The following is a 22,069-nucleotide window of genomic DNA, read 5'->3' as shown; positions in this document are numbered from 1 at the left end:
TAGCCTCTGTACTGTGGATGCGCTTAGTGCATTAGTGTGGGGACATACCCAGTCGACTGTAGAAAATCGCTTTCTAAAAAACCGACGTCTATAAATTCAACCTAATTTCGTAGTGTAGACATACCCACAGAGTAAAGGTCGAAGTAGTTAGGTCAGTGTAGATGCTGCATTGTATATGTCGACCGTTACAGGCTTTCAGGAGCTGTCCCACAATGCCCCATACTGACAGTACAATTGATACAGGCGCTTGTGGTGATGATGCGCACCACCAACATGAGGAGCAAAGTGTAGACATGCACAAGCGATGTAAATACTGCAGTGGCTGAATGCCAACATAAATTAAATTGACTAATTTTGTGGTGTAGACATGGCCTCGGGGGGAAAAATGAGCTATTGCTTAAGTATTGTATAATCACGTTGATATATGCCATTCATATAGGCATAATCTATAAAGAGCTGTATTCCTTTAATGTTAGAGGCGCATATAAAATCTGTTGTTGCACAAGCTGTTCAACTGAATTTTAAAATGTTTCTGCAGTAAAACATGTAAGTTTACTGTTGATTTGTTTAACATATATATATTTTTCTTAAACTAAGATATAAACATATAGCATTTTGTATTGCTGCATATTGTGTAAAAGTATGTAATGAAAATATTTTTTAATAGTTCAAACATAAGAATGGATTACGGTCATAGCAAGAACCTTAACAGTAAATTTCCAGATTTTTGTTTGTTTTGCAGTTAAATGCTCAGACTTAATGTGGTACATAGAGTGTGGGGGTGGGGTGGTGCATGTGGGGCATGCACATATGTTGAATAAAATATAGTGTACAGTTAGATTATCTGAGTGTCTTGGGTGACACCCAAACCATCAAACAGTTGATGTTTTGTCAGAGGAATTTGGCCTTTATACAGAGTTTTGATTTTGGTAATAAAAACAAATTGAATGTAACCCGGAGTTGAGAAGGTTTGTGGTTGTTTAAGCTGTGCAAAAATCCAAAGAGTGGCCAGTGAAACAGATAAATCTGCTAAAGTATAATCCACAATATGTAGGCTCCTGCCTTCTTCAGATAGCAAAAGATGCATCTCAGTAGCTCTGAAACTGATGGAAAAGAAAATGGTTTTTCCAAAAAGTACAGCTACATATTATACTGTTACATGGCACCTCCAAAAGCCAGTATTTGAGGCAATGGATTATTGTATACAGATGGAAGTATTGTTTTTTGTGTTAAACTTGTCATGACAGTATTTTAAGATGAGAGAACCAGACTTTTTTTATGTTGAACAAGTCCTGATGCTTTTTTGGTGTCTAAATCTAGTATAGAGGTCACTGTAAATATATGTACAGTATACTTAAGAAAAATCTTTCTTTAGTTTAAAAATCATTACCTTTGGCAGATTTCACTTTTGTTTTCTGTACTTTGGAGGCAGTTAGATGTTTCACTGATCACCAGAGTTGAAACAAGCTGAACATATGAGAGGCTTGGTTTTGACGCTTCTCAAAGACAGGATTTTGATGTGTTCTCGCAGTGGACACTGGCATAATATATCTGAGATACTAATAATTTTTCTGTAGAGGATTTGATTTTACTCCTGTTTTTTTGACTGACATAAAACAAAAGAACAAACAAATTGCTGAGCTTCACAGGGAACAATTTTGAGAAAAGGCACAAAGAAACAGTGCTTGTGGATTTCAATGGGGTGGTGGTGGTGGTTCTCTTGGAAATTTCTATTATAAAAGACTGTTCTCTTAGCCTGGTCTACACTAGGACTTTAGGTCGAATTTAGCAGCGTTAAATCGATGTAAACCTGCACCCGTCCACACGATGAAGCCCTTTATTTCAACTTAAAGGGCTCTTAAAATCGATTTCCTTACTCCACCCCTGACAAGTGGATTAGCGCTTAAATCGGCCTTGCCGGCTCGAATTTGGTGCACTGTGGACACAATTCGACGGTACTGGGCTCTGGGAGCTATCCCAGAGTGCTGCATTGTGACCGCTCTGGACAGCACTCTCAACTCAGATGCACTGGCCAGGTAGATAGGAAAAGAACTGCGAACTTTTGAATCTCATTTCCTGTTTGGCCAGAGTGGCAAGCTGCAGGTGACCATGCAGAGCTCATCTGCAGAGGTGACCATGATGGAGTCCCAGAATCTCAAAAGAGCTCCAGCATGGACCAAACGGGAGGTACGGGATCTGATCGCTGTATGGGGAGAGGAATCCGTGCTATCAGAACTCCGTTCCAGTTTTCGAAATGCCAAAACCTTTGTCAAAATCTCCCAGGGCATGAAGGACAGAGGCCATAACAGGGACCCGAAGCAGTGCCGCGTGAAACTGAAGGAGCTGAGGCAAGCCTACCAGAAAACCAGAGAGGCGAACGGCCGCTCCGGGTCAGAGCCCCAAACATGCCGCTTCTATGATGAGCTGCATGCCATTTTAGGGGGTTCAGCCACCACTACCCCAGCCGTGTTGTTTGACTCCTTAAATGGAGATGGAGGCAACACAGAAGCAGGTTTTGGGGACGAAGAAGATGATGATGATGATGAGGTTGTAGATAGCTCACAGCAAGCAAGCGGAGAAACCGGTTTTCCCAACAGCCAGGAACTGTTTCTCACCCTGGACCTGGAGCCAGTACCCCCTGAACCCACCCAAGGCTGCCTCCTGGACCCGGCAGGTGGAGAAGGGACCTCCGGTGAGTGTACCTTTTAAAACACTATACATGGTTTAAAAGCAAGCATGTGAAAGGATTACTTTGCCCTGGCGTTTGCGGCTCTCCTGGATGTACTCCCAAAGCCTTTGCAAAAGGTTTCTGGGGAGGGCAGCCTTATTGCGTCCTTCATGGTAGGACACTTTACCACTCCAGGCCAGTAACACGTACTCGGGAATCATTGTACAACAAAGCATTGCAGTGTATGTTTGCTGGCGTTCAAACAGCATCCGTTCTTTATCTCTCTGTGTTATCCTCAGGAGAGTGAGATATAATTCATGGTCACCTGGTTGAAATAGAGTGCTTTTCTTCAGGGGACACTCAGAGGAGCCCGTTCCTGCTGGGCGTTTTGCCTGTGGCTAAACAGAAATGTTCCCCGCTGTTAGCCACGGTGAGGGGGGAGGGTTGAGGGGGTAGCCACTCGGTGGGGGGAGGCAAAATGCGACCTTGTAACGAAAGCACATGTGCTATGTATGTAATGTTAACAGCAAGGTTTACCCTGAAAGAGTGTAGCCACTGTTTTATAAAATGTCTTTTTAAATACCGCTGTCCCTTTTTTTTTCTCCACCAGCTGCATGTGTTTCAATGATCAAAGGATCTTCTCCTTCCCAAAGGCTAGTGAAGATTAGAAAGAAAAAAAAACGCACTCGAGATGAAATGTTCTCTGAGCTCATGCTGTCCTCCCACACTGACAGAGCACAGACGGATGCGTGGAGGCAAATAATGTCAGAGTGCAGGAAAGCACAAAATGACCAGGAGGAGAGGTGGCGGGCTGAAGAGAGTAAGTGGCGGGCTGAAGACAGGGCTGAAGCTCAAATGTGGCGGCAGCGTGATGAGAGGAGGCAGGATTCAATGCTGAGGCTGCTGGAAGACCAAACCAGTATGCTCCGGTGTATGGTTGAGCTGCAGCAAAGGCAGCTGGAGCACAGACTGCCACTACAGCCCCTGTGTAACCAACCGCCCTCCTCCCCAAGTTCCATAGCCTCCACACCCAGATGCCCAAGAACGCGGTGGGGGGGCCACTGGCCAACCAGCCACTCCGCCACAGAGGATTGCCCAAAAAACAGAAGGCTGTCATTCAATAAATTTTAAAGTTGTAAACTTTTAAAGTGCTGTGTGGCATTTTCCTTTCCTCCTCCACCACCCCTCCAGGGCTACCTTGGTAGTCATCCCCCTATTTGTGTGATGAATGAATAAAGAATGCATGAATGTGAAGCAACAATGACTTTATTGCCTCTGCAAGCGGTGATCGAAGGAAGGAGGGGAGGGTGTTTAGCTTACAGGGAAGTAGAGTGAACCAAGGGGCGGGGGGTTTCATCAAGGAGAAACAAAGAGAACTTTCACACCGTAGCCTGGCCAGTCATGAAACTTGTTTTCAAAGCTTCTCTGATGCGTACCGCGCCCTCCTGTGCTCTTCTAACCGCCCTGGTGTCTGGCTGCGCATAACCAGCAGCCAGGCGATTTGCCTCAACCTCCCACCCCGCCATAAACGTCTCCCCCTTACTCTCACAGATATTTTGGAGCATACAGCAAGCAGTAATAACAGTGGGAATATTGGTTTCACTGAGGTCTAAGCGAGTCAGTAAACTGCGCCAGCGCGCCTTTAAACGTCCAAATGCACATTCTACCACCATTCTGCACTTGCTCAGCCTGTAGTTGAACAGCTCCTGACTACTGTCCAGGGTGCCTGTGTACGGCTTCATGAGCCCTGGCATTAAGGGGTAGGCTGGGTCCCCAAGGATACATATAGGCATTTCAACATCCCCAACAGTTATTTTCTGGTCTGGGAATAAAGTCCCTTCCTGCAGCTTTTGAAACAGAACAGAGTTCCTGAAGATGCGAGCGTCGTACCTTTCCCGGCCATCCCACGTTGATGTTGGTGAAACGTCCCTTGTGATCCACCAGAGCTTGCAGCACTATCGAAAAGTACCCCTTGCGGTTTATGTACTCGGCGGCTTGGTGCTCCGGTGCCAAGATAGGGATATGGGTTCCGTCTATAGCCCCACCACAGTTAGGGAATCCCATTGCAGCAAAGCCATCCACTATGACCTGCACATTTCCCAGGGTCACTACCCTTGATATCAGCAGATCTTTGATTGCGTGGGCTACTTGCATCACAGCAGCCCCCAGAGTAGATTTGCCCATTCCAAATTGATTCCCAACTGACCGGTAGCTGTCTGGCGTTGCAAGCTTCCACAGGGCTATCGCCCCTGGCTTCTCAACTGTGAGGGCTACTCTCATCTTGGTATTCATGCGCTTCAGGGCAGGGGAAAGCAAGTCACAAAGTTCCATGAAAGTGCCCTTACGCATGCGAAAGTTTCGCAGCCGCTGGGAATCGTCGCAGACCTGCAACACTATGCGGTCTCACCACTCTGTGCTTGTTTACCGAGCCCAGAATCGGCGTTCCACAGCATGAACCTGCCCCATTAGCACCATGATGCATGCATTGGCAGGGCCCATGCTTTCAGAGAAATCTGTGTCCATGTCCTGATCACTCACATGACCGCGCTGACGTCGCCTCCTCGCCCGGTATCGCTTTGCCAGGTTCTGGTGCTGCATATACTTCTGGATAATGCGTGTGGTGTTTAATGTGCTCCTAATTGCCAAAGTGAGCTGAGCAGCCTCCATGCTTGCCTTGGTATGGCGTCCGCACAGAAAAAAGGCACAGAACGATTGTCTGCCGTTGCTCTGACGAAGGGAGGGGCGACTGACGACATGGCTTACAGGGTTGGCTTCAGGGAGCTAAAATCAAGAAAGGCGTGGCTTTACATCAAGGAGTATTTCAGGCAGGACTTCACGGAGGGTTCCAATAAGAAATGGTTCACCTAAGTTATTATTCTTATTGGAACAAGGAGGTTAGTCTGGCCTCTGATACATGGCTAGATTTACCTCACTGCACCTTCTCTGTGAGTGACTACAGTGTGACCTAGAGGAATGAGTCCCCTAGACGGGGGAGGGGGGATGCAAATGAGTACAAAACAAATCTGGTCTATTTCTTGTTTTGATCCACTCCATCTATCTTTTACATCTTTGGCTGGCAGCAGACGGTGCAGAAGGACTGCATGCCATCCACATCTCATGGCTGCTCGGCAGAAGCTGGTACAATACAACTGCTAGCCATCCTCATCTCTTGCCTGCCCGGCAGAAGATGGTACAATACGACTGCTAGCCATCCTCATCTCTTGCCTGCCCGGCAGAAGATGGTACAGTACGAGTGCTAGCAATCTGTATCGCCTGCCTGCTCACCATAAAACGGTTCAATAGGACTGACTGCAGGACTAAAGAGAATGACCTGGTCAAGTCACTCCAAATTTAGTCCCTGCGCCCATGTCTGCCCAGGCGCTCCCAGCCGACGTGGCCAGGAGCACCTTGGACACGACGATGACGGCTACCAGTCGTATTGCACCGTCTGCTGCCAGAAGGCAATGGGTTGCTGCTACTGTGTAGCAATGCCGTACCGCGTCTGCCAGCACCCAGGAGACATATGGTGACGGTTACCTGAGCGGGCTCCATGCTTGCTGTGGTATGGCGTCTGCACAGGTAACTCAGGAAAAAAGGCGCGAAACGATTGTCTGCCCTTGCTTTCACGGAGGGAGGGAGGGAAGGGGGGCCTGACGATATGTACCCAGAACCACCCGCAACAATGTTTTAGCCCCATCAGGCATTGGGATCTCAACCCAGAATTCCAATGGGCAGCGGAAACTGCGGGAACTGTGGGATAGCTACCCACAGTGCAACGCTCCGGAAGTCGACTCTAGCCTCGGTACTGTGGAAGCACTCCACCGAGTTAATGCACTTAGAGCATTTTCTGTGGGGATACACACACTCGAATATATAAAACCGATTTCTAAAAAACCGACTTCTATAAATTCGACCTGATTTCATAGTGTAGACATACCCTTAGTCTCTACAGTGAGCATTATAAAGTAAATTACTAGGGGCAAGTATTTAATCCAGCAAATAATTGTTTTTAATATGTTCTAATCGTTTGTCAAAATTTTAATTTAAAATTACAGCCCTGAACTAAAAAGATGAACGTAAAAATCAAAGAGAATGTGATTTACTACTACTTTACAGAGTATTTGTCGTGTTCAGGGAAAATACTGTGAAGTTTGTAAGAAAACAGTTAGACTTCTGCATGTACATGTATTTTGAAATAACAGGGCATCAGTACTTTGACAAGTGATGGTGATTCTGCTAAAATGTTAGTCCAAGCTAACTGATATTCCAGCCATATTTCACCATGAATAATCCATTACACTCCTCCTGCATCTTCGCTTTTATTTTGCCTATTCATTTTTATTTATAACATGTAGCGTGATAATTTGTTTCCTCTTGTGTTCTTACTCTTGGTAAGAAGAGAGGAAAATTAAAGTATCTTTTACATTAATTTTGTTTATAACTGAATGACCTGTCTGTATCAGTAATGCTGGTTTATTTGTATCTGTGCAGAAGGTCTGGAGAAGCCTTATCCTTTTCAGCACAAGTGAACTTGTGACCTGCTCAGAGTTATTATTCATTTTTGCTCTTTAATAAGACCTTTCCTTCTAAATTCCTGATAATCCTATCCCAAGGCTCTCAAGTCGGACTCCTTCCAATATTCTGACTTCAAAGGAACCTTTTTGGTTTATCTGGGGATGAGTGGTTCTGGTACCAGCTACTATGTGAGACTTTTTTCCCCCCAAAGATATTAGATTTCCAGATCAAGAATGTAGTCTGTCCACTAAGTGTGTGTGTGTGTATAGATAGAGATATATATTAAATTACACAGAAACTGTGTTAAAAGAATGTTAAAGTTGCAGAGACTAGCACTCAAAAGGTAGAAAATGCCAGAATTAAAATTCCTCATGCAACTGCAGTTTGGCCCCCTTGTGCATTTGCTTAGTGATGCAGTGTTTAATTACATGATTATGTACTATTTTTCCCCATAGGCCCCCTACCTCATTCAGTGCACAAGTTGGATGAAGCTCACTGAATAAACAGCCACTCAGTATTTTGTATTGTTCCCATAGTTCAGTATCGTAGACCTTATTTGCTGCACATTATTTAAACCCTGCTCTGAAGACAGAATTAATAATTTCCTCGTGTGCTTTTCTGTAATATCTTCATAAAGACTGACTAATTTATTTTCACAAAACCCCTGTGAGGGGATTTTGCAGATGGGCAGCAGAGGCATAGAGATTAAGGCCAAAATTGTCAAAAGTGTCCGCTAACTTTGGGTACCTGATTTTAGATAGTTAGGACCTAACATTTCGTGAGTACTTACCATTTTATAGCACTCTATATGTTCAAAGTACAGCCTCCCAGTGATTTCAATTGCCGCAGTGAGCGTCCAGCCCCATGGTCTCAAGTTGGACACCCATAAAATGAGGAAGACAGACTACCTCTGAAAAGTTTAAGTGGCTTGCCCAGGATCACACAGGCATTGTGGCAGAGGCAGGGATAGAATCTATTTCTCCAGAGAAACTTTCAACTGCCTTAACTATGAGACCATCTTTTCTCATCCTGCAATCCCTTGCCTCATTTACTGCACACCTTCTAACTTCTGCAGTGAATGTCGCCAGAGTCCTAAGTTGCACAACCCTGATTCCTCTTCAGAGCAGGCTCATTCTGTGTGATGTTATGACACGAATATGTTGTGGCTAGTAAGGTGCATGCATGAGCCAGCTTTGTGTATCTGTAATTTTGTTTGACTTCTGTCATTTGAAATTCAGACACCATTTCCTCTCTCTAAGGATGAGTTCTCTGAAGTACATAGACCCCCTACTGTGAAATCACATGACCTGCCACTTCCCCTTCCCAATTCCTTCTTCCATCCTTTGGTTCCTCTCCTCACACACAGTTGAGACTGGTGTCATAAACAAATGGAGAAGTCTTGAGTTGTATGATCTACCACACCAACCAGTAACCTTCAGTACCTGACCCTGTAACAAAAGAAGTCCATTTCCAGCAGATACACTATTCTAATAATGTTTTCTACAGGAGGGATCTACTGCGTTTAAATATATATATATATAGATATAAATAAATTCCATTATGTTGCAGAAACATGGTTGGTGAGGTAATATTTTTTTTATTGGACCAGTTTATGTTGGTGGAAGAGACAAACTTTTAAGCTACACAGATTTCTTCTTCAGGTACTCCAATTATCACAACTAAATATAGGGTGGAACAGATGGTTTAGAATAAGTGGCTAATTTATATTCTAAGAGACCATTCAAAGTGAAGTGGCCCGTTAACACCTCTCCAGTCATAGGAGAAAAAAAGGGAGGCTAGTGGGTTACAGATCATTGTAATAAACCATAAATGTGTATCTTTCTTAAGACCATGATTTTTAGTGTCTTTTGAAGGTGTTGTGCAGGTTTCCTTTGAGAGTGAAGACTGATGGGTCAGATATGGAGTGGTATGCAGTGTTGGTCTTAGGATTTTAGAGAGACAAGGTGGGTGAAGTAATATCTTTTAGAAGACGAGCTCAGTCTAAATCCAGAAGTTAGTCCAATAAAAGACACTAACTCACCCACCTTGTCTCTCTAGATATGGAGTGATAGTTTTGTGAAAAGTGTTCAGTCACGAGTGGTATGGTGTTTTTGTCTTGTATCATTTTTCTGTGTGAGTTCACTCACGAGCATAGTGATTATCTGGTTTCACCCATGTTGATGGTGCATTTAGTGCAGTGAATGAGATACACCACATTGATAGGCAAGTGTAAGACCCATGGATCTTGAAAGGTGTGTTGGGGCGGGGGAGGCATTGGTCATTGTAGCAGTGGAGATATGTCTGCAGGTTTTGCATCTGTGTTTGGTGCAGCTTTGACTTGGTAGGTCTTGGTGTGTGTGGAGCTTGCTTCTGGTGATATTTGCTGAGGCTGAGGGTGTTTGAAAGCCAGAAAAGAGGGGTCAGGAAAGACTTCTTTCAGGATGTGGTCCCCATTGAGTATGGTTTGTAATTGTTTAATGATACCCCCAGATGTGTTCCAGGATGGGGTGGTAGGTAGCAACTAGGGGTGTGTGGTTGGACGTTTTCTTTTCTATATTGAACCGGGTTCTCTCAGGATATTTGGGTGGCTTGTTCCTTGATGCTATGTGCTTCTCTGTGGAGGGTCCTTGTGTGATGAAGACAGTTTTAAGTGTGTTACGGTGTGTATCCTGGGCCTCTCAGTACTCATCCGCAAAGGATCAGAAGAAGAGCTCTGAGTAAGCTTCAAAGTTTGTGTCTCACCAGTGAAGTTGGTCCAATAAAAAATACAAATTCACCCACCTTGTCTCTCTAATACCCTGGAACCAACACTACATATAAGAAAATATATTTTCATTTTCCAGAATGAGAGAAATGCAAAAGTGAACATACAGTATAAATAATAAAAAAGGTATTGTGTAATTTAATATTTAAATTATTAAAACAAAGTATTTTTAAAATCTAAGATACTGATTGTAATATCTAAGCAAATTTGTTCTTAAACTATCTGCTTTTTAACCTCTTTAAGAAATAGAGAATGTTAATTGCTTGTCTTAATACAAAAGCTTTTAATTGTTTACGGTTAAAAATGCAAGCAGTAATCAAGATTAGAATTAATATCCAAACAGATCAAGTAGTGCAATTTCTTATTTACAAAACAATATATACATTCTGTGTACTGTTTTCACTATATTCCCCTTGTTCTAAAAAGTGCACAAATGTTTTCTTTAATTTTTGGTGTATTAAAACACTGCTCCTTCTCCTGCCCCCCACCCACCCCTGTGTGTGTGTGCGTGTGCGTGTGTGTACACAAGCTAGATCCGGAAGCCATTACAGCAAACATGAAATCTCACAATATATTTTTACATGTTCTATTTTAAGAGCTTAACTGCATTTTGTAGTCATATTAGCTATAAAGACTGTTTCAAGGGAAGCAATATTAGGTGGTTGAGGGTGAGCAGGAACTCAAAGGGAAAGGGACAGCAGATGTTGGAGGGAAAAGAGGAAGGGCATGTGTATGTAATTTTTTTAAACCACATATTTAAAGCGTAATGAATATGTTGTGGATTTTTTGTACTGCCAGGCCTGCAATCTGAGTCTGGGATCTTGGGACTTGAAATCTAGCTTGATATTTTTCTGGTTTGTACGCCACTATTATAAAGGTTCTGCTGTCAGGGTCCATGTCTCGCGCGCGCACACAGAAAAATGGAGATGACCAGTGCATGCAGCAGTTTCAGTTTGATTTCCAGAGAGCTATTCTTATTCGTCCACATTGGCTTTAGCTTTGCTGCTGTTGCTGTTGTTTGCACAGTTCTTGTCAGAATTATGGCAGAACTTACGGAAAAGTTCCCTTACAGCACAACTTGAACGGAAAATACAGGTAGTAGAGATGAGGTACTTTCATAAAATTCTGGGTATCTTCTACTTCGATCACGTCACTAATGAAGAGGTCCGCAACTTTGTCACCCAATGCACTGGGTCATATGAAGACCTCCTGAAAAATCACAAGCTGAAGTGGTACGGCCATGTAACAAGATCATCAGGCCTATCAAAGATCATCCTTCAAGAGACAGTACAGGGGAAGAGAAGAAGAGGTACACAGAAGAAAAGATGGATTGACAACCTAAGAGTGGACAGGAATGGACTTTGCGGAGACTCCAGCACTGACACACAATCATCAGGATTGGAGACGATTGATTGCTTATCAGTGATGGTGCCCCAGTCACCAATGCAGTTATGGGAGTGGTGATGATGATTATAAAGGTTCTCTGAAGAAATTTTCTCTGGTAAATATGTGCAAACCCACTATCTTGGGCAAACCTAACAATAGTCCCTTTTTGTAAAATAACCACATTTAAGAACATGTCAAAGTCATGAAACAGTTTTCATTCTGTGTGTCATTTTGGGCATTGTTGATTTAATTATTTTAAATTTGCATAACTTTTTCACTTAAATTGTGTGCTGGTGCCCCTTGAATGAAATCCTGACCCCGTGGAAGCCAATGGGAATTTTGACATAGATTTCAGTTTAACCAGGATTTCAAACCTGGACTTTTTTTCTGCAAGTTATCTGAACTAACAGCAAATGTTGCATTTCTAGAGTCTCCATTACATGGATATTCTTTCTGAAAGAGATGATATTGTATTTGCAGTTAAAAGTGGCTACTCTTCATTTTACACAGTAACAATGAATATACATTCAGTTAATGCTGAACATGTTAGATGCTATGTTTTTGTATTTTACAGTGGGTTTCTGTTGCCTACAGTGAATTAGTATGGTGGAAGAAGTGCAGGGGGGAAAAAACTTTTAATTTCAACAACAAATCTAAAGATCCTCTGTTTAACATTTCTTTAAAATTGCTACTTAATATCATTAGTTTTTCTCCATGATCCTCAAACTTCTGCAGTGAGAAACCTCATAGGCAAGCTGTGTTCCAGCTAGAAGTGTACTCTGTGATTACCAGTTGATTATCCATTAATTGTATTGTTCAGTCACATTGTTAAATGCCTTTATTTTGTCCATCCTTAAATGATGAGCCTTGATGAAGAGTCAGTGTCATCCTAATTAAACCACACCGTTTACCTAATTTAAGACTGGACAGAAGGAGACCTGTAGTGGCAGATTGATTAGTGGAGGATTATCTGTGCCGATAGTATTTGAGTTCAGGTACACTGTGTGTGCACTTTACTGTTCTCTATTTTGCTTAAGCTTAGTTTTTGTATACATTAGGGTATGTCCGAATATTGTACATATATTTATGCAGTCTTGTTATATATTTATATAAATCATTTCTTTGGTTATGATCGTTCTTGTATAAATTAAATATTTTAGATTAATCTGTGTGGTAAGACCAGCTTTTGAAGTGAGACTAATAACAGTCATTATTAATTATTTATGTAACCGTAGGTGGGTGTCTAGTTTGGGGGGTTTTTGTGTAATTTTTGTCCTTGTAATTTAACTAAGGGAGACCAGTGTCTGAACCCTTGGCATATTTATGTGACAATACAGTAGAACCAAGTTATTACCTTTTGATCTATTGTCTGCTCTCTTCACTTACCTTATCTCTGGTTTCTCCAAATTGGAATTAATCAATGTGTATAGTTCAAACATAAAATGTAATCCCTTTTTCATTTTGTGTAAGCAAAATGATAGTGCACAGTTCATTGTAAGAGGTATAAAGGTTCATCAAGCAACAGCAAAGTTACAAACATGAATAAACAGGTCTAATGTTCATAAGCAGTTTTTTTTTAATTCTATAAGTTCATCTTTTATCTGTAAATTTCATTTTCATTGTAGATGGAAAGAATTCTTCTGTTGTAGGTAGCTATGTCTGGCAAAAAGGTTTTTGTCCTGAAGTATGTCCAGTTAAGATTTTTACTTATTCCTTCTTCACATTTGTGTAGTCTCTTCAATATTAGGTGTATGCTTGTGATCAGATTTTCTAAAGCGATTGTACAGTCTCTTCTTAAATGTTTTATCTAATAAAAGATTTATAACAGGGTCTAAACTACTTTTGGCAGCTGCAAGACAAGTAAGAAAGTTTTTTGCTTCCACTAAATAGTTCATCATCTGGCAGTCTTCACTAAGAAGCAGTGCATAAAAAACTGGCCTAAAAATATGATATGGAAGAAAGCAGACAGTGAATATAAGCAGGATGACAAAAATGTTTCTTTTTACTGTATTGTAAATTAGATGTTTCTTTCCAATGCAAGTATTTTTCTGTATTTTACTCAGGTGATTGACAAGGGAATAGTATAAGAATAATACTGTTATAAAAAATAAAAAAAACCATGCAGTAGCAATAAGAACTGTGGTCTTTGAAGTGCGTTCGCCATATTCCGCCTTCCAGTGGTAACATCTGTCAACTTGTTCATGATCAGGCTGTACATGAAAGTCATACACTATAACTGGTACAGTTATGCTCAGTACAATGATCCATATACTGATGCACAAGTATTTAGCAAATTTTGGCTGCCGAAACTTTTCAAGTAGACATTTATAGAAGAAGTTTTCATTAACTGATGGAGAATATTGTGTGTGTTCGTTATTTTTCATCAGTGTTGCATACTGACTTACAGCAGTCCAACATAAAATTGTAATGCTGACATACATACTAGATTGCATAACCAGAGTTCCAAAGTAGTTTACTATTTTACATAGCACAGAATCATACTCCCACTGATAGCCATCTGCAAAGTAGGCAGCGAGAAAAGGCATCATAATAGATACAAATAAATTTGCAATAACAAGATTTGTCAGGTAGATGTTCTGTGTTCGTTTTGTAGATATGTGCTTTGAAAATATCCACCCAGAGAGAATATTTCCAAAACCACCTGTAGTAAATAGGAAAGAATAGATGATTGGCAGAGCTACTGTAGAAGCCAATGATGGTTGAAGAAGACATGTTGAATTTTTCATTAATCCCAGTTTTTCTTGAAACAATGCTCCCTGAGCTGAAAAACAATTGCAGGAGTTATTTTTTTCTGTAATCTGTATTTAATGGCTGTCATATTTACTAATCTCATAATTTTGCTAACAATTTCTTTTCCTTCCCTCAGGCTCTTGAATATTTATACCCAGCAGTTAGCCTCCTGGAAGTTATCATCTTGACACAGCAAGATAGTGGAATTGCAGTTTCTTTTTGAGTTGACATTACATTTTTATACGGATCCAGGGATACTACAAAAGTAGTATAACATTAACTATCCAAGGTCTTAGATCATAAATCCTGAGTCCAATAACATAGCACGTAGAGACTCAGAAAACCTGGATTTTCATCCAAATTCTGACAGTAATTCATGATTGTGGACTAGTACTTCAATCTCTCCGTACCTCAATGTCCTGAATTATAACATGACAATAGTGTACTTCTAGAGCATTTTAATACTGTCAAATGAAAGATGCTAAATACATGTAAAGTAGTATTTTGATTGTGGAAATGCAGAGTAGCACTCCCTTGTCTCCACGCAAATAAGTACTGGAGATGTACTATGACACTAAAATGCTGGCCACATAGATTTAGTTTGCGGTGAAAGAAAAAACTTCCAGTATTCTTCACCCCTCTGTTCTGAGCCCTGGTCATGCAGCTATAGCTATCACGTTCGGTCTGGTCTGATTATAAAATAATTTCAAACTTGATCAGATTTTTCAGCAATCATTCCACAAGTTTAAATTTTGGCCAGTTTAATTTAGTTTTTATTTTGTGTTTACCAGCTGTAAATAAGGAATCTAATGCTTATGAGCAGTGTTAAAGTACTCAACAGTGACAGCATGGCTTTCTGCCATATAAACTGTTTCATCTTGCTAGTGTGGAGTGAAGCTGAAAGAGTTGGAGATAGCGATATTCTCCTTCATGTATATCTTACTTGTTAATGAACTAGATCCCTAATGAGATTTTATTTAACTTATAAATTCATGGAAAAACTTTATCCACATTCCAAAGTTATAAAATAAAATATTTGTATTTTAAAACTGTTATAAAAAAGAGTTATTAGCCACAGCGTGGAGAAGATTTTGTATAAACATGCAAAGCTACAAAAGGAAGATACAGAAAGCTAGATATACAATGTCAGAAAAACAAAAAGTTTCAAAAGGCTTGTTTAAAAATGATGCCGTGCAAAACCCCTTACAGCCCCGGTAACTCTCAAATGAAACTAACTCTTATGTAACTGTTCCCATTTAGCATCTTGTTAATATCTGGATTTTTAAAGAAACTGAGCTAAATTCTGCTGTTCAAGTAAAGTAAATCCAGAGTAACTATTGAAGTCATTAACCCACAGTCTAATTCTGATTTTTTTTGTATGTACAGATGAAAAAAAATAAGGAATTAACAATTAAACTTACCTATGAAAACTGTAAGCACCTTCCACCTCAAAGACCAGATGTTTCTGTTTGAAGCATTTCCTTTTCAGTCTAACCCACTGTCTGAAAACTGCTTTCTGCTTATGCTTACTTTTGTGGAGGGAAGGGGATGTTTCTTAAAATCAGAAAAAAGGATCTGTGTGTATTTCTTACTCATCAGTTCTCAGAATTTATTGTACAGGTCTGCTATAGTTGAGGTTAAGACCAGCTTTCTGTTTAAAGCTTGACTCTTCTAAGTGCTTTAAAATACCCATAGTTACTTGGATTGCCTTGAAATTAGGTGAGCCTCTGGGGGAAAGGAGTAGAGTTAGTAATGCATATCTGGGATCATTTGACCAAAGGATTCCTGAGATAGTCCTTCTCTCTTACCGTCCAGTAGGGAGCTGAGAACAGGCATGTTGGGAGCATGCACCAAGAACAAGACTGGGGTGAGCAGTTGAGAAACGGTCATGCTTGATTCATATTGCAACTTTTCTTAAGGCTGACCTATTCTATCCATATATTTTTTCCCCCAGACTTGAGGATCAAACTAGGGTTTTGATCCTGACACAAAGATCTCCCTCACTTGAGGGTTATGCTCAGAGAGTGCATGGCAATCACTGCTCCTTTGGGTGGTTCAGTACATTTGCCAAAGCGTTTAGTTGTCATTTTAGGCTCATGCCTAATAATCACAGGGTAAACTGATAACTCTGAATGTGCATGGACAGGGGAGCCAAGAGGATTTGTAGCCTCAGAAAGTTCACTGAAGCTGGATAATGCAAGGGGATAAGCAATAAGCTTTTGATCCTGACCCGTTTCCTCTCCCCCCCCCCCCCCCCCACACACACACCATAGCTAGTGTCAAGTCCTACCTAGGACAGAAATCTGGAAAATGTTTGAAAGTATGTTACTAAAATCTGCCTCTGCAAGGCATGGGGGTTAATTTTGGGGGAATGTAATCAATGTTTTGAAGGAGGGAGATTAGACATCCAAATGCTTGCTGAGAAGGGGAGTATGGGGGAGAGGTTTGGAGGTTGCAGCAAGGGGAGGGGATAAATGAGGATGGGTGGGAGGAGAGAAGGGCTGGTTTAAGGGGGTGGGACTAGGTGGAATGGGAGGCCAGGGATACTTGAAAGGAGGAGATGAGGTGAGTGGAAGGCGGGCCTGTCAACCCAACATTCTCGCCTGTATGTATATGCTAATATCTAGGGAGCTGCCTCTCTTGCGGGGGTTCTGAACCCCTCTCCCTACCTTCATGTGTGTTGGGATTGGGGGGGGGGGGCTCTGCCCCTCAATGGTAGTCTGCCCACAATAAGGTGAACTAGGTTTGAGGTGGGGGGCTTGCTCTTCTGGGGAGGTCTAAGCCCTTCTCCCTACCCCTCATGTGAGCTAGGATCTGGGGAAGCCCTGCCCCTCTGAGTTGGGGGAGCTGAGAACAGGTGTTCTGGGAGCATGTACCAAAAAGCATACTGCAGAGACTGGGGTAAGCAGATGAAAATGAGCATGCCTGCCACATACCACAGGCTCTCTAGCACTGAGGAGGGGGATCAGAACACCCACTGACATGAATGGAGCAGTTCACTTGTCTCGGAGTCATTGTTTCAGGCTGTGTCCATCTCCATGAGTTGTGTTCTTTCATCTGAGGCCATCTCGTCAAGGTGAATGAGCCACTTAATACCTATCTGAGCCTCTTTTGCTACTAATGGTCGTGTAGAGCCCCTTCCCCCTATCATTCCAAAAATGTCCCCATTTCAGCATTATCCTGTGCTGGGGATTTAGATATAGGAAAGCAGTTGCTGATTAATTTCATACAATAGTATAACAGAGCCCTTTCTACTTAAAGGATGACTCTTCTAAGTCCTCTAAAATCCAGATGCTTACATGGATACAAACCTGATCCGAATTTGGGGTCATATGAGCAAGGGGTTCCTGAGATACAACCCTCTGGGGGTAAAAAACAGATTTCATAAAGTTCAGATTCTAGCAATTTTGAAGTTTGAAACCCACCTTGAACAGAAATCTGGGAATGAACTGTAAATATTTGGAGGAAATCTGCCTTGGTTAAGAGTTTTTTGTTTTTTTCTTTGGAGAAATGTAATCTGGGTATAGCAGATAATTCAGAAAGTACTCAAGCTAATTTTGAAAAACAAATTACACATATGAATGTGTGCTCGGAGGCAATGGGTGACTAGGGCTACAAGAGTAGATGGGAATAGATTTGAGAATTTGGATATGCTTTAAGGGATGGATGTCTGAGGAGGAAGATAAGTGGCAATGGGTAGTGGGGGAAGGAAGAGAGATGGGAGCTCTAGGGAGTGGAGGGGAAAGAATAGGATGGACTGGACTATGGGAGAGGTGGCAGAGGAAGTTGGGAGTTTAGGGATGGGGGGGGTCTATGAATCCCAAATTCTCCCCTTACATAGGTGTGGTGGGCTCTTGGGGAATGCTACCACTATGTAGGGATCTGAGCCCTCCTCCCTGCCCCCTGTGGCTATGTCTACAGAGTAATTCAACACCCATTGCTCGTCCAGGTCTGCTGACTGAGGCTCATGGGGCTTGGGCTATGGGGTTCTAAAATTGGGATGTAGACATTCAGGCTTGGGCTGCAGACCAGACTCTGGAACACTCTCTTTTCACAGAGTCCAGAGCTCTGGCTGCAGTCCAAGCCCAAACATCTACACTGCAGTTTTACAGCCCCACAGTCTGAGCCTTACGAGCCCGAGTCAGATGACCTGGGCCAGCAGCAGGTGTTGAATTGCTGTGTAGATGTATCCTGTGTGTCCTGGGATCTGGGGGGATCCTTCCACTCTGAGTGCCAAAAGCGAAATCCCGCCAGCTGCATGGAAACTTTTTAAAGACACCATAATAGAGGCTCAACTTAAATGTACACCCAAAATTAAAAAACATTGTAAGAGAACCAAAAAGTGCCACCGTGGCTAAGCAACAAAGTAAAAGAAGCAATGCGAGGTATAAAGTCATCCTTTATAAAGTGCAAGTTAAATCCTAGTGAGGAGAATAGAAAGGAGTATAAATTCTGGCAAGTGAAGTGTAAAAATATAAGTAGGAAGACCAAAAACGAATGTGAAGAACAAGCTAGCCAAAGACTCAAAAAGTAATAGCAAAAAAATTTGTAAGTATATCAGAAGCAGGAAGCCTTGCTAAACAACCAGTGAGGCCACTGGACGATCGAGGTGCTAAAGAAGCACTCAAGGACGATAAGGCCATTGTGGAGAAACTAAATTAATTCTTTGCATCGGTCTTCATGGCTGAGGATGTGAGGGAGATTGCCAAACCTGAGTCATTTTAGGTGACAAATCTGACGAACTGTTTCAGATTGAGGTCATTAAAGGAGGTTTTGGAACAAACTGATGAATTAAACAGTAATAAGTCACCAGGACCAGATGGTATTAACCCAAGAGTTCTGAAGGAACTCAAATGTGAAATTGCAGAACTACACTAACTGTAGTTTGTAACCTATCATTTAAATCAGCTTCTCTACCAAATGACTGGAGGATAGCTAATGTGATGCCAATTTTTAAAAAGGCTCCAGAGGTGAACCCAGCAATTTGAGGCCAGCAAGCCTGACTTAGTACCAGGGAAACTGGTTGAAACTATAGTAAAGAACAGAATCGTCAGACACATAGACGAACATAATTTGTTGGGAAGGAGTCAGCATGGTTTTTGTAAAGGGAAATCATGCCTCACCAATCTACTAGAATTCTTTGAGGGGGGTCAGCAAGCATATGGACAAGGGGGGTCCAGTGGATATAGCGTACTTAGATTTTCAGGAAACCTTTGACAAGGTCCCTCATCAAAAGCTCTTAAGCAAAGTAAGATGTCACGGGATAAGAAGAAAGGTCCTTTCGTGGACTGGTAACTGGTTAATAAATAGGAAATAAAGGGTAGGAATAAATGGTCAGTTTTCAGTGGAGAGAGGTAAATAGTGGTGTCCCCCAGGGGTCTGTACTGGGACCAGTCCTATTCAATGTATTCATAAATAATCTGGAAAAGAGGTAAACCGTGAGGTGGCAAATTTTTCAGATGATACAAAACTGTTCATAGTTAAGTCCAAGACAGACTACAGGTGAGTTGCATCATACGCTCATTTAACTGACGCGAATTCAACTATACACGCTCAGCAAAAAAAAAGAAAAATAACAAGATACCTGTAAATAGTGCAGGTGATTCCGCCCACCATTCCACTCAATGAGCGTATGCCCCGAAGTGAGCGTGAGATGAGAGAAGTGAATCTGCTGTTCCCTCAGTCGGTCTCAGTTCCCGCATGCCTCTCATAGTGGGAGCATCTCGCCGCACTGAGTGTGATTCTAGTGTTTAAAGATATGTATTTTTTGTACAACATGGCCCTTAAATGCAAGCCAACTACTTCATCTGGTGCTCAGCCGAAGAAACAGTGATCCCTTCACAGTGAAGGGTTTCTTCAGGTATGTTAGCAACAAGAAGAAAGTCAAGGAAAGTGTGGGCCCCTTACTGAATGAGGGAGGCAACCTAGTATCAGAGGATGTGGAAAAAGCTAATGTACTCAATGCTTTTTTTGCCTTTGTCTTCACGAACAAGGTCAGCTCCCAGACTACTGCACTGGGCAGCACAGCATGGGGAGGAGGTGACCAGCCCTCTGTGGAGAAAGAAGTGGTTCGGGACTATTTAGAAAAGCTGGACGAGCACAAGTCCATGGGGCTGGATGCGCTGCATCCGAGAGTGCTAAAGGAGTTGGCGGATGTGATTGCAGAGCCATTGGCCATTATCTTTGAAAACTCATGGCGATCCGGGGAAGTCCTGGACGACTGGAAAAAGGCTAATGTAATGCCAATCTTTAAAAAAGGGAAGAAGGAGGATCCTGGGAACTACAGGCCAGTCAGCCTCACTTCAGTCCCTGGAAAAATCATGGAGCAGGTCCTCAAGGAATCAATTCTGAAGCACTTAGAGGAGAGGAAGGTGATCAAGAACAGTCAGCATGGATTCACCAAGGGCAAGTCATGCCTGACTAATCTAATTGCCTTCTATGACGAGATAACTGGCTCTGTGGATGAGGGGAAAGCAGTGAACGTGTTGTTCCTTGACTTTAGCAAAGCTTTTGACACGTTCTCCCACAGTATTCTTGCCAGCAAGTTAAAGAAGTATGGGCTGGATAAATGGACTATAAGGTGGATAGAAAGTTGGCTAGATTGTCGGGCTCAACGGGTAGTAATCAATGGCTCCATGTCTGGTTGGCAGCCGGTATCAAGTGGAGTGCCCCAGGGGTCAGTCCTGGGGCCGGTTTTGTTCAATATCTTCATAAATGATCTGGAGGATGGTGTGGATTGCACCTACAGCAAGTTTGCAGATGACACTAAACTGGGAGGAGAGGTAGATACGGTGGCGGGTAGGGATAGGATACAGAGGGACCTAGACAAATTCGAGGATTGGGCCAAAATAAATCTGAGGAGGTTCAACAAGGACAAATGCAGAGTCCTGCACTTAGGACGGAAGAATCCCATGCACCGCTACAGACTAGGGACCGAATGGCTTGGCAGCAGTTCTGCAGAAAAGGACCTAGGGGTTACAGTGGACGAGAAGCTGGATATGAGTCAACAGTGTGCCCTTGTTGCCAAGAAGGCCAATGGCATTTTGGGATGTGTACGTAGGGGCATTGCCAGCAGATCGAGGGACGTGATCGTTCCCCTCTATTCGAGATTGGTGAGGCCTCATCTGGAGTACTGTGTCCAGTTTTGGGCCCCACACTACAAGAAGAATGTGGAAAAATTGGAAGGAGTCCAGCGGAGGGCAACAAAAATGATTAGGGGACTGGAACACATGACTTATGAGGAGAGGCTGAGGGAACTGAGATTGTTTAGTGTGCAGAAGAGAAGAATGAGGGGGGATTTGATAGCTGCTTTCAGCTACCTGAAAGGGGGTTCCAAAGAAGATGGATCTAGTCTGTTCTCAGTGGTAGCAGATGACAGAACAAGGAGTAATGGTCTCAAGTTGCAGTGGGGGAGGTTTAGGTTGGATTTTAGGAAAAACTTTTTCACTAGGAGGGTGGTGAAACACTGGAACGCGTTACCTAGGGAGGTGGTGGAATCTCCTTCCCTAGATATTTTTAAGGTCAGGCTTGACAAAGCCCTAGCTGGGATGATTTAATTGGGGATTGGTCCTGCTTTGAGCAGGGGGTTGGACTAGATGACCTCCTGAGGTCCCTTCCAACCCTGATATTCTATGATCTGTTTCAACGCTGGAGGAAAAACTGGCCATGTTGGACTTATTGAGAGACGGTATGTCGGTCTCCAAGTGGCGCGTAAATATGGCTGCAACAAATCTAGCATCCGTGCCATCAAGATTCGAGAGAGAGAGAAATTCGTCAAGCCGTGGCATCAAGTGCTCCAATAACTGCTAAGGTGATGAGCCAGGTGTGTGATAAGACTTTGGTGAAGACTGAAAAGGCATTAAACTTATGGCTGGAAGACATGAACCGTAAACATGTGCCTATCGATGGCAACATGTTGCCAGAAAAGGCTCTTAGCTTTTACATGCTGTTCAAACCTCCCGCTGGAGAGGGACAGCCTTCTGATG

The 22,069-nt window shown here is 42.5% G+C and overlaps 3 protein-coding genes across 18 annotated transcripts in view; 2 read left to right on the top strand and 1 right to left on the bottom strand.

The window, feature by feature from the left end:
• CASK (calcium/calmodulin dependent serine protein kinase) overlaps window positions 1-22,069 on the top strand; it is a 421,703-nt gene that overhangs the window by 215,070 nt on the left and 184,564 nt on the right. The window lies entirely within an intron of this gene.
• On the top strand, window positions 606-4,470 carry LOC140916931 (uncharacterized). Its single transcript, XM_073358833.2, has 2 exons — window positions 606-2,692; window positions 3,279-4,470. The coding sequence occupies exons 1-2, from the start codon at window positions 2,110-2,112 to the stop codon at window positions 3,797-3,799; spliced, it is 1,104 nt and encodes a 367-aa protein (XP_073214934.2). The 5' UTR covers window positions 606-2,109; the 3' UTR covers window positions 3,800-4,470.
• GPR82 (G protein-coupled receptor 82) lies at window positions 13,052-14,080 on the bottom strand. The gene has a single exon (XM_073328409.1). It carries the CDS (start codon window positions 14,078-14,080, stop codon window positions 13,052-13,054), a length of 1,029 nt encoding a protein of 342 aa, XP_073184510.1.

Source organism: Lepidochelys kempii, chromosome 1 (assembly GCF_965140285.1).
Source record: "Lepidochelys kempii isolate rLepKem1 chromosome 1, rLepKem1.hap1, whole genome shotgun sequence".
Taxonomy (NCBI): Eukaryota; Metazoa; Chordata; order Testudines; family Cheloniidae; genus Lepidochelys; species Lepidochelys kempii.
The sequence above is the reverse complement of the archived record's forward strand: the minus strand, read 5'-3'. Positions and strand labels throughout refer to the sequence as shown.